The following is a 13386-nucleotide window of genomic DNA, read 5'->3' on the forward strand; positions in this document are numbered from 1 at the left end:
GGCCGTGTTACAGCCCCACCCACTTAAGCTGCAGTGGCAGTGGATGGGGGCCTTTACATGCTTTGCGGCTACATAAAAAATGATCTCCCCATCATGTTTGGTGGGCAGTACCTCCACCAAATGTGACCCATTCAGGCATATGGCACTGCACGTGTTTGCTGTGTAGTGCGGCATTTACAAGGCTAAAACAGGCAGTGAGGAGATATATCAACTCCTCACTGCGTGTCAAATGCTTCTGAAAAGCAATATGACCATGGATCAACATTCTGAGGCACAGCATCTTTGCTGAATGTCTAAACCTAGCCTTAAGGGCCGTACACAGGGGCCGAATATCGGCCGACACCGGCCAGGGTGTATGACAGCCAGTCTGACAGATGCTGGCCATTAGGCCTGCTTCTGTCGAAAGGGGCATAAACAAAAAAAGGTCTGCCAATCGGCATTAGATCAGCACTCTCAGCCATTGGCTGAGAGTGCTGACCAGTGTGTTCTGGCGGGGGGGCGGTCCCACTGTCAGAACACAATAGCTCAGTGGGGGAGATCGTTGTACTAATATAGCTTAGTACAGCGGCTCCTCCCAAGATTTTCAGAGAAGAGCTTTAGGGTTTACATACAATTTAAAATAATTTGGAAAACAAAAGAAAAAAAGCACATACTTAAAAGTATAACAAAATCCCCTTCTCTGAAATGGACATGGTGTCCTGTGCGAAGAGGAAGAACAGTTCCTGTTTAATCCCCTTGCCAAATAGTTACCAAACTTAGAAAAGGAATGACATGCCACAGTTTTTCTTAGAGCTTTAAAAGTTACAAGAGCTTGTCATATTATATTTAGGTATTAAGTCTCATGCTGAAAATGTGAAAACTATTCAAAACACTGTCTTCTCTCCTTCCAGGAAGTGATGCATGCTCTAAGACAGACCTGGCACACTACTTGCTTTGTCTGTGCTGCTTGCCGGAAGCCATTCGGTAATAGCCTTTTCCATATGGAGGATGGAGAGCCATACTGTGAAAAAGGTAACAAGAGCAACTGCAACTTGGAAAAACAATTACAGTCTCACATTTCTGTATGTGCTACAGGCTCACAGTTCATTATAAAAATACAGTTATATGTTCAGGTTTTAGTTCTTTTGCTAAAAATGATAACATGCATCCCACATTGACAGCGCTAAGCACACTGTTGTTCCACAGCCCCTGGAGTTACCCACTTACTATAGACGAGAAGAGACTGCTTATTAGAAATGTGCATTAAAATAGTTATACACTCAAGATATGCATACATTCTATTGTGTGTACAAATAACTCATAGGCAGTGGGTTATGTTGCAAGCATTATGTTTGCTTAACTTCGGGAAACAGGGCAACATTGTACATTTTTTGGCATATTTTTAAACAACTTTGGTGTCAGAAGATTCCAATGCTGGATGTTGCTGGACACTCAGTTGCGTTCATTTTGCCACCAAAATCAGGCTCTTGAATGACAGTCTAAGCAAGTTCCAAATCCAGTTACAATATCATGCACAAGCCTCGGAAAGTGAAAAAAAACTTCCTATACTTTCCTTGGCTGAACCAAATCCTTCTTTAATCCCACACATTGTAGCTCACAATAGGAAGGTCATAACAACAGTCAGTGTTAATTTAGAAAGAAATTAGCAGGATTAGATGTGGCCAGGTTTTGATTGAAAAGCCATAGGTTTGTGAACCAGCAATGACAACACTGATAGCCGCACCCATGCAGCATTTTTTTTATCCCATTGTAGTACTAGCAGGCACAGCCAATATTAGTGGCAACTCTTCTCTGAATTCAGGACCAGTGCAGCATCATTGACAAACCATCACAGAAAGCCACATTAGGTGGACTTCACTGTCAGGCTCAATGGGTATTTGTGGGACTTTGCATTGGACTAAGAGATAGCTGTAAGTGCAGATGTACAAATAATTAAGTGACACAGCACATATCTTTTAATTGGATGCCATAGTTCTACTTTATTGTCTATCTTTTACATGTGCTCAAAATAAGTTATCATGTAAAGTAATACACTTGGGGGCCAAAAACATGAATACATGTTACTTGCTAGGGGGAGAACCTTTGGGGGAATCCATGATGGAAAAAGATCTGGGGATCCTAGTAGATCACAGGCTCAGCAGTTGCATGCAATGCCAAGCTGCAGCAAGCTGAATAATAGCATGCAGTAAAAAGTGTATTTACTCAAGGGATAGGACTATACAAGACTCTAATCTGGCTGCGTTGTGAGTATGCCGTCCAGTTTAGGTCACTAGACCTCAGGAAGGATGTGCTGGAACTGGAGAGAGAGAAGAGAAGGGCAAGAAAGCCAATAAGCCGGAAGTGTCAATAATTGGAAAAAACTCTTAGATGGGCACCTTAGCGAACGCAGTATACAGGAATATGGGAAATGGTATTGACATAAACACACTTACACACACACACACACACATATTGTTAAAGAAGGAAATCAAATCATTAGCACAAAGTCATAAATCTTTCTTTCAGACTTTTAGTACCAGGGGGTACCTCTTTGACTTTCTTTTGGACTGAGTTACTCATCTATGTGCTCTCTACCAATTTGTAACAATTTTCTTATTTTGGCTTTAAAAAAAAAGCTGAAAAGTGTTACTTTAGACCTCTTTCACACTGAGGCAGTTTTCGGGCGTTTTAGAAAACTGCCTCCCATGCTGCCCGAATGTGAAAGCCCGAGTGCTTTCACACTGGGGTGGTGTGCTTGTGGGATGTTAGGAAAAGTCCTGCAAGCAGCATCTTTTGGGGCGGCGCTGCCCATTGAAATGAATGGGCAGTGCTTCCGAAGTGTCTGCAAATTGCTTCGGAAGCACCACAATACGAGCGATTTTAACCCCTTTTTCGGACGCTAACGGGGGGGTGAAAAGCGGCGCTTAAACAGAGCTAAAGCGCTGCTAGAACGAGAGGCACTTTAGCGCTAATGCTGGGGAGGCCCCAGTGTGAAAGTAGCCTTATAGTGAGTATAAGTGCCCATTCTTAATAGAATACTGCTAATTTGTTTTAAAATTACTCTTCCATTTGAAAGACTCAAATGGAAGAGTCCCATGAAAACAGTCTTGTTTTGTTTAAAGTGGACGGGTGTGTGGATAGGTACACAAAGCAAAATATTGTCAGCATCACATATATTTTATCTTGCTGTTTAGATGTAGAGTCCTGTATGAGACAGAAGAAACTCTGGGCTATTAAATTCTGCATTTTGCTTGTTTAGCCTCATTCACACTTGGGCATTTGGAATCGCTGGCAGAATGGGTTCTGCCGGCGATTCCAAATTGCGGTAAAATCGAGGTAAAACATGCAATGCATGTTTGAGTGCCATAATTCTTGGCACTCCAAATGCATTGCGATTTTGCCATGATTGGCACACAGCGGAATTGCATGGAAATCGTGGCAAAGCCACCTCGCTGAGACTTTAAAAATCACGCAAAGCTCGATCCCCAAAGCAAGAGCTTCTTTTGGATGACAAACACGCATAAAGCAGCCCACTGAAGTGAATATGGAGTGACATGTGGAAACGTGTAAATTGCACTTATGAAATTCGGAGCAGGAAAGCTCATTCTCACTATGCGAGATCTGAGCAGGGTCTTAGTGTTGATGTATATTTATATTGGCGCAGATTAAAGGGAAGATGATAATTAGAATTTGGACATTATTGCAACACATTTTTCAGCACCCATATTACAGTTTTTAAGAAATAAATACATTACTTTCACATGAGTTTTCCACAAACTACAAAGAAAAATCTAAGTCAACATTTCTCCAATACAAAAGATACCCTGATACCCTGAACAGAAAAAAATAACATAACATTTACATATGTATTCAGACAAATGCTGGCTATGACTATTGTGATATTGGGGTTGTTTAGCTCAGTGATAGATATGTTTCATGCAGTCCGAACTGTAGTTAAGGGCTTGCCAACCCCATTTTATTAAACAAAATGAAAGTAAAGGTCACACTTCTCAAGATCCTTCAGACCCAGCTCTCCCAGCTCTCTGGGTTCTTCTGGCTCACTCAGTCTTTAGTTATAGCACCCAGCTACATGGGTTCACTCCCCGGCCTCTCAATAGGGGATATCTTGGCACCCCAGACTCTCCACCAAGACTCACAGACTCCTTCAGTCCCCTGGACTCAGCTAGTCACCTCTGCTCACCCAGTCATCCAGACTCACTCAACTGTCTGTACTCTCCCAGTCCTGTGGGTAAGGAATTTCACCAACATGGAGTACTGTCTCCTGAGTAGAGCTCCTCTCCTAATGGGAGTACACCTTTCTTTTGGCTGGAGTATACACCTCTCTCCTAATGGGAGAACCCACCTGTATCCAAACGAGAGCCCTGATCTATGGCCATGCCTTGCTTATAACATGTGTGCTTACCTGTCCACTCACAGTAAGACACAGGATTGGAGACTTCTTCTCATCCAAATCTCTTTGAAGTCTCCAGGCTCCAGACCCTGATTTGGGATTACAAAACCCTGAGAAAACTAAAAACCCCAGTCTTCGCCGCTCAGACACAGTACTCCAGAGCCTCTCAAGCTGTATCCTTGAGAATCCTGAACATCTTCTGCCCATATTTGAACAGTAGCAGGGCCTAGCACTGTCACTGTATTTAATCCCAATTCCAACAAAGTTGGGACGCTGTGTAAAATCTACGTAAAGACAGAATACAAAGATCTGAAAATCTCATAAACTCATATTTTATTTACAGTAGAAAATGGAAAACATATCAAATGTTTACACTGAGAAAATGTACCATTTTAAGAAAAAATAAGGTAATTTTGAAATTAATGGAAGCAACATATCACAAAAAAGTTGGGAAAGGGCCATATTTACTACAATGTAGCATCCCCTCTTCTTTTAACAACACTTTTTTAACATCTGGGAACTTCAGGAACCATTTGCTAGAGTTTTGGAAGAGGAATGTTGTCCCATTCTTGCCTGATATAGGATTTTTACTACTCAACAGTCCTGTGTCTTTGTTGTATTTTTAAATTTAAGATACACCAAATATTTTCAATTGATTGAAAAGGTCTGGGCTGCAGGCAGGCCAGTAAAGCACAAGGACTCTCCTACTATGAAGTCATGCTGTTTTCATAGATGCACTATGCGGTTTAGCATTGTCCTGCTGAGACATGCAAGGCCTTCCCGGAAAAAAACTTTGGGGAGATTTACTAAAACCTGGATCACTCAGAATTTGGGGCAGCTGTGCATGGGAGCCAATCAGCTTCTAACTTTGAATTGTTCAATGAAGCCATGGCAATAAAACCTGCAAGCTGATTGGTTTCTACGCAGAGCTGCACCAGATTTTGCACTCTCCAGGTTTAGTAAATAAACTCCATTGCTTGGATGGGAGCACATGTTGTTCTAAAACCTGAATGTATCTTTCAGCATTGATGGTGGCTTTCCAGATGTGTAAGGTGTCCATTCTATATGCACTAAAGCACCCCCATACCATCAGAGATGCAGGCTTTTGAACTGAGCACTGATAACAAGCTGTAATGTCCCTCTCCGTTTGGAACGGAGGATGCAGTGCCCATGGTTGTGAAAAAGAATGTCAAATTCCAATTCATCTGACCACAGAGCAGTTTCCCACTTTGCAACAGACCATTTTAAATGAGCTTTGGCCCAGAGAAGGCAGCTGTGTTTCTGGATCATGTTCATATAATGTATGACTACTTCTTTGAATGATACAGCTTTAACTTGTAGTTTTGGATGGCATGATGAACTGTGTTCACAGACAGTGATTTTTGGAAGCATACCTGAGCCCATGCAGTTATTTCCATCACAAAATCATTCATGTTTTTAATGCAGTGCCGTCTGAGTGCCCAAAATCACAGGCATCCAATATTACATTTCGGCCTTGTCTCTTGCACACAGAGATTTCTTCAGATCCTTGGACTCTTTTGATGATATCATATATTGTAGATGATGATATATTGAAAGTCTTAGCAATTTTACGTTGAGGAATATTATTCTGAAATTGTTTGACAATCTTTAGACCCAGCTTTTCAAAGATTGGTGAACCACTGCCCACCTTTACTTTTGAGACACTCTGACTCTCTACGATGCTCTTTTTATACCCATTCATGTTACTATTATTACCACTTGCTTTGCCAGCTTTTTGTTGCCCTGTCCCAACGTTTTTGAGACCTGTTGCTGCAATCAATTTCAAAATTACCTTTTTTTTTTTTTTTTTTTAAGAGAAGTGTGGGATTTCAAAATAACAAACATACATACTTACCTAAGTCCCCTGCCTCCTTTACACTGAGGAGTGAGTGATCAAAGACTGCTGATTGCTCGGTTCTTGGTCTTCAGTGAGCAGAGAGCCAGTAACTGTTAGTCACCGCTCTGCCCCTCTAGTGCTCATTGAAGCACCAGGCTGTGGAGGGGGTGGGAGCAGCTGGCTCAGCCTCTCAGCATGCTGCTGAGGCTGAGCCAGCTTCCGCTCAGGCAATTGGGTGGATCCCAACAATAAAGTTGGAATTCCTTCAGAGCCTAGACTGGTTGAGTGATATTAGCCGACAGCAGACTTTAGCCCGCTGTAGGCTGAATCTGGGTCACAGGAGTGCAGCACTCCTGTGACCCAAAGGAGAAGTAGGGCCAAAAGAGCTTTGAACCTACTTATACTTTAAAATGGCACATTTTAGCAGTTTAAAAATTTCATATGTTTCTGTTTTCTATTGGGAATAAAAAGTGGGTTTTTGAGATTTGCAAATCATTGCATTCTGTTTTTATGTAAATTTTACATAGCTTTTTTAGAATTGGGGTTGCAATGCATGCAACTGGTCACTAAATAAAGGAAATATCCTCCCCTCTAGAAACTACAGTTTATCCAGTTCCTTCTTTAACCTGAGTGGAATGTAAATGTTATCACTACCTGCACAACAGCAGGCTTGACACCTTTGTATCACTAAAAAACTGTATACATAGAAAGATTTTATGTGAAACACTAAGCAATTTATTTCTACTTGTCTAAGAAATAGCAAGTGACTTCTGAGAAGTGATCACTTCAGTTTTCTAATGGGTACCTAATATGAACGTTGATTAAGGATACATAAGGTGATGTTTGTATACTAGAAGGATTTTAACACAGCTCTGAATAGAAGAAAATGTTTGGGATCATAGCCATATCAAGAAGATATAGATCAACCAGCTCATAGCATACTTGTTTGCTTTGCAGATTATGTTGCTTTGTTCAGTACAAAATGCCATGGATGTGATTTCCCTGTTGAAGCTGGAGACAAGTTCATTGAGGCCCTTGGCCACACCTGGCATGATTCTTGTTTCATCTGTGCTGTGAGTATTACTTTCCACGTGACCATCATATCCTGTCATAATCAAAACAGGTTTTAGAATGTGCATAAATAAAGAAGAGAAAAACTGCAATATGTAAAGTAGCATAGTTTTCTGCCACGTCCGATAATTTTGTGCTTAGCCATGTAAGGGCCAATAAAGTAGACAAAATGTATAAGCCAGGCTATAGTCCTTTAGTTATTAATTTAATTACACATGTTAATGAATTGAAACATTCTTTAGGAAACATATTAAATAACATAATCATTTTGGATTACAGGTTTGTCATGTGAATCTGGAGGGCCAACCCTTTTATTCTAAAAAGGACAAGCCTCTATGCAAGAAGCATGCCCACGCCATCAATGTGTAAGAAGTATTACTGGCTCCTTTGCTGGAGGCAAGCGGCTAAGAGAAAAGCAAGCCTATTGGTCAACACAAGTTTTTGCATGTTTTCACCATTGCAAATGATGATGCAGTTAAATCAGTTTTATAAATCTAAAAAAGCAATACCATCATACAACAGAGTACAATGCAAATGTTTGTTTTAAGAAATCTATGCAAATTGCATATGTGTAATATTGACAGCTAACTTTGTTGCTGCGCCTGTGTGATTTTTTTTTTTTTTTTAATTAGCAAGGATTTGATAAAATATAAATCAAGAGCTCTAGTAGATGGGTATAAACCACATGTGTAGTATTAGTCAGTATAACTAAATGGACACATGGAAAAATGCCTTGCAGTTTTTACTCGTCACCACTGGATTATTAGCAATCCTTGAAGTTTGACAGAAATAGAATCTTCTGCTAGCTTCATCAAATATCCTATGGTCTCTGGAAAAGTCATCAGAACTTTAGGTTTTAGTGACTGGTATTAAATGATACTGAAATTGTGGAAACTGATTGAATGTTTTATTGCTGATTACTTAAGCTTCAAACTCGAAGTCAAGGCCATCGTTTACACTAATGATACATCAAGCACCACTTTCAGTATTAAATTAGCCTCCTGAATTGTCATGTTTAGTGACAGAGCAACAATATAAAATGTGTTAACTCTGTTTCTAAAACATTACAACGCATTGTGTATATAACCACTGCCTGATCTGAATTTACGGCTGTGGGAAAAGTTACCTCCTTGACGCCAAAAGGGTTTATTAAATATACAGTTCTAGAGCAGTTTTGTAAAAGTACATGGAAAAGTCATTGTTCGGATGATGCTGATGGGAGATTGAACACAGAGCTGCAATCCTAGCAGAAAAATAAGCAGAGTGCCAAGCAACCAGATGTATGGTATTTTTAGAGCCGCCGTGGATAGTGTTTTAAAATAAATGAAGTGCATCTTCGCCAAAAAAGGAAGTGCTGCTCTACTGTTTATATCATGGTCCCCCGGCACCTTTCTAAGCATAGAGGGATTGGGCAATACATAGTCTGTTCCCCAGAACAGAATATTCCCAAACCATCATTTAAAAAAAAAAAAAAGGATTTTCTTCTTCTAAAATATTGCTATTTTTATTAGTAGGGACACTGTGTTGTTTAATAGATAATACAGCACAGATTCTTTTCTCATTTACAGTCTATAGAGCTTTGCAGAAAGACATGCTTCAGATATATTACATTTTTACAAAGCCCCAGCTTTACAAGGTTTTGTTTCCCTTCTAGGCTTACGGATTGATTAAATCAAAGCATATGAGAAGGTACACTAAAATGCATTACTGCAACTCTTATTTGTGCCATTTGTCCAATTGGAAAGCTGAGGTTAAAGCAAGTGCACAATGTAATAATTAATAATCAGGATAAAATCTAATAAAATGAAACTTTAAAAATTATTTTCACATTATACAGGGTACTCCCCTTTTCCAGTGCATGAAAAGCTAAGTTGGCAATAAATGTGAAGTTTTCAGTTCATACAGATACATATGTAAATAGGTTGAATGCCATACAATTGAAATACACATCCAGTGTAGTGCCTTTTAGAATTAGACCATTTACTTATGGTTATATCACATTCTTGCAGATTTAAAGCCATTATAAAAAGTTACAATAGGTCCTCCTCCATTTTCCTGATGTCAGTCTTAGAGGTACCATCTTTCTCCTGATTTTGCCAGTCTTACAAAATTCTGCAGCTTCTCATTGGAGAGTTGCCAATGTCAGTCTGAGAAACAAAACCAGAGTGAGGGCTAAAGTGATGCCAGTAGCTCTCCAGTTAAATGTTGTAGATTCTGAGACTGATCTAAAGATGGTGAATGGAAGTTATGGCACATTCTGCTTTAGGAAAGCCAGACAGACAGAAAAAGAACTTTCAGAAAGAGAGCAGCAATGGCAGCCCCATATTTCTCTCAGTACAGGTTTCCTTTAAAGCGGACCTGTAGTTGGTCCATGCAGGGCAAAGCCACAGGTTTCCTTAATTACCGCCCTCCTCAGCTGCACATGACTAACCCCTTTTTACTCCCCTGCCATGCCCTGCATAAGCCACAAGCTGATTAACTGCAGCTTACAAAGCACTAAAAGGCTTTCTCCCTACATCTGACACCAATAGATCCCTGAGTGGCCAGTAATCAAGCAATGGTGCTGTTACATGGGAGGAAAAAGAGTGAGTCACATACCAGAATGCACCAGATATTTCTCATTACATGAGGTACTGTAGCAGAGCAGTGAAAATGTATGTGCTACCGTGTAGGGCTTTTGTCTTGCAAGGGCAAGGCATAGTTTCATTAATGAACAAGAACACTAATGAACAATCCTTCAATGGTAAAGTGTAGATGTATTTTTTATGGTATGAAAGTTAGGGCCAGAGATGGATGAAAGGTTAAGTAAAGATGCAGGGGGAAATATCTTGTGTAGGTATGTTGGCACATGCATGTAGACTTTTTACTTTAAAGCTATTTTACTATTTAGGTTTTTTTAGCTTTTACTATCAAACCCCAAAACAAAAAATGTAATATATTGCAGCTTACCAATGCTTACATGTGGTGTCCATATTCTTTTTCTTTTTTTTTAGCTTTTTTGCTTTATTTCACTGGGTGATCCTGCTAGTAACACACTTCCTGTCTTAGGGTTTCTGCATTCCGGATGAAGTAGTAAAGAAAACACCTTTGGATAGCACATTGTCAGTCTGGGGGAGGGTAGTGTTCAGTGGCCCCCTAATCCATGCTCCCTGCCCCCAATCTACATGTAGTGACCCGGACGCATGTATTTCAATGTTTTTTTTTTTTTTCTGAAGCACGTGATTAGAGCCTAAGGCTCTAATTGGCTTCAAAAAAGGGTTGTGTGACAATAACGAATTATAATTCGCTATTGTGTTCCTGCTTCTCTTCCTTAACAATCAGGAGAGGAGAAAGGACTGTATTTGCCGGAGCGGGGGGGAGGAGCCGAGGAGATGCAGTGGGAAGCCGTCTAAGCTGCCCACGGCCTGGATGGGGTAAGTGCGTAGCTGATGGACAGACAAGCGTCAGGGGTGGGGTGGGGGGTTTGACCGTACGACTGACCGACAGAGCGACCGGGGGGAGGTTTGACCGACTGAATGGGGGGTGGTTTGTTTGCCGCCCCCCTCAGAACATAGAGCACCAGCCACCACTGGTAGTGTTAGACTAGCAGATTTACAGTAGATGCACTAACAAATGAAAGCTGAACTCCAGCGTATACTTTATATGCAGATATAGCATCAGATTTTTTTCCTTTTGGGATAAAGGTTTTACATTTTTGAATAATGCTGACCATTGAAAGCACTCCTATCAGTTCTAAATGTTTTATCTCAACTCTCAAACTGCTACTTTGTCTGGGCAGCTTGGTTTGTTAATGTATATTTAAAAATGACAGACTTTCTAGCTGGATCACCAGGTGAAAATAAAGAAAAAAACCTATAAAAGAAAATGAAAGCAGTCGCCACATCCAAGAATTAGAAATCTGCAATTTATTACATTTTTGTTTGTAGGTTTATTATTCCTTTATGTGCTTTGAACCATTTTTTCATACTTACAAAGCTGCAAAGCAAGACAAGTTACATAACACTATGCACCGCAACCATATAGATGACAAATATGGGCAGCGTGGCTTACAGAATGTTTGCATAGTTTCCCTGAAATTATCAGATTTTCTATGGCCCGGTCATGGAGTAAGTAATTTAGAATACTAGTGAAAAAAGTCCAGTAGAGGCTAAGAATTTGAAAGTTGTGCTGTATCAAAGCTGGCCTGACAAACCTTGATTTAGTAAAATATTGTAGTGTGTGGATGTATCTTTTGTGTGATGATTTAGCATGAGTGCATTTATAGAATTACTAAACGTTATATAAGCAGATTTTGTATGTCAGAATACCGTTCTTGTCAACAATCTCAATCTAAATTAGGAGACAAAGTAGGTCACACCTTCAACCTGACCAAAAGTCCCCAGGGAAAGTTAAACCCTAGAATTATTGATTAACACGTCTAAGAATCTGAAGTATGGTATACAGGCTACATAGCAAATCATGCTTACTTTGGGTGAACATGGGTTTGGTCCGAACTTGTTTTCATACCAAAACTGGAATCAAGCAGTCATTCCTGCCAGATCAACTGCAAATATATATGTATGATGTCATTGCCAAATATGACCATGTGGCCATATTAGGTCATGGATGTGACGAGCACCCCTTTGTTACAGCTGCCTTCTTGTTTCCATCTGAACCTAAGTTTGGACCTAACCCATGCTCATCCCTAATGCTTATACAATACTTTTAACAAAAGCATAATTTGCAAGCTACAGTAAATGCTTTAATAAAAATTAATTTATATTATACATTTACTTAACTTTACCATTTTATTTTACCTATTTTTTTAAACTTTGTAATATATGCAGCTTTTACATATACAGTATTCTTGTAGCAATGGGATGAAAAGCAATAGAAAAAAGAAAGCATATTTAAGTACATTTATTCTTACTTTACAAAATAACACGAGTGCCTTTTAGTGTGTTTAGTGTGTGAACTATTTACACAAATATTTAATAGTAGAATTTAGAAAAAGTTTATGGAAAATTAAAACCAAATTCTATATGTAGCTAAGACGACTAGCTATACTACTTTACCTGATATTTTCTACTGTGACTAATAAGTACGTTTTTGTGAAATTTTAAAAATATTTATATAAAAATAGAAAAAGTAACAAGAATTTAGATTTTAGAGTCAGTTGGTGCAGTTATAGTATGCTAAAAAACTTAGCTTTATTTATTGGTGTGTGAATATTCTATACCAGGGATCCTCAAACTACGGCCCTCCAGCTGTTGCAGAACTACACATCCCATGAGGCATTGTAAAACTCTGACATTCACAGACATGACGGGAATTGTAGTTCCTGAACACCTGGAGGGCTGCAGTTTGAAGACCCCTGTTCTATACCTTAGTTTACCTTAGTTTACCTTAGTTTACGTTTGCTAAAAAAAAAAAAAAAAAAAAGAAAAATAATTTAGATGTGCAATAACCCTGGGAATTAAACCTCCAAAAGGTCCAGTAGTCATTGTATTTTTATTCTAACCTGTCTCACATGGGTTTTAGCACTTCTAAATATTGCTGTTAAAAAAGGATCAGGTGATATAACACAAAAAGTTAAAATAATGTACAAAATATGCATACTTGTTCACACCTGGGGCATGGACGAATGTATGTTCATATTTCATTTTACTTTTGTTTATCTCTATGTTCCAACACAGAGGAGTTTAGTGTATTTTGTGCCTTAATCTCATAGACTTGTTCCAATGGTATGCACTGCATGTTATTGGTAGGAAAATATGACTAATAAAGTAATTGGCCTAGTTAAAGCCATGCTGGGCTTTGGGCTAATATATACACATATATTTAGATTGTTTACTTGTTGTTGCATTGTGAGGTTGCCATATAATGGCTTTCGGACTATTGTATTAAAGATATCCAGTATTTTTGAAAAATTGCTTGTGTTTACAAGAGCACTAACTATAGACTTGCACAACTACATAACTCCTGCATATATTTATATGCACTAGACAAAGATTTATCTGGATACACTGCTTGTATAAATAGGACCTACACATTTAGTAATGCTACATAAAACATGGAGAAAAAACAC

The 13386-nt window shown here is 39.2% G+C and overlaps 1 protein-coding gene across 1 annotated transcript in view; it reads left to right on the forward strand.

Moving 5' to 3' along the window:
- LDB3 (LIM domain binding 3) overlaps nucleotides 1–12700 on the forward strand; it is a 277023-nt gene extending 264323 nt beyond the window's left edge. Inside the window, exons 12-14 of the mRNA XM_073596730.1 lie at nucleotides 891–1011; nucleotides 7206–7321; nucleotides 7599–12700. Of these exons, the coding sequence (XP_073452831.1) occupies nucleotides 891–1011; nucleotides 7206–7321; nucleotides 7599–7688 (327 nt within the window). The 3' untranslated portion in view covers nucleotides 7689–12700. The remainder of the gene's footprint in view (nucleotides 1–890; nucleotides 1012–7205; nucleotides 7322–7598) is intronic.
- Nucleotides 12701–13386: the final 686 nt, after the last annotated feature.

This window comes from Aquarana catesbeiana, linkage group LG08 (genome assembly GCF_042186555.1).
Source record: "Aquarana catesbeiana isolate 2022-GZ linkage group LG08, ASM4218655v1, whole genome shotgun sequence".
NCBI classification, from domain to species: domain Eukaryota; kingdom Metazoa; phylum Chordata; class Amphibia; order Anura; family Ranidae; genus Aquarana; species Aquarana catesbeiana.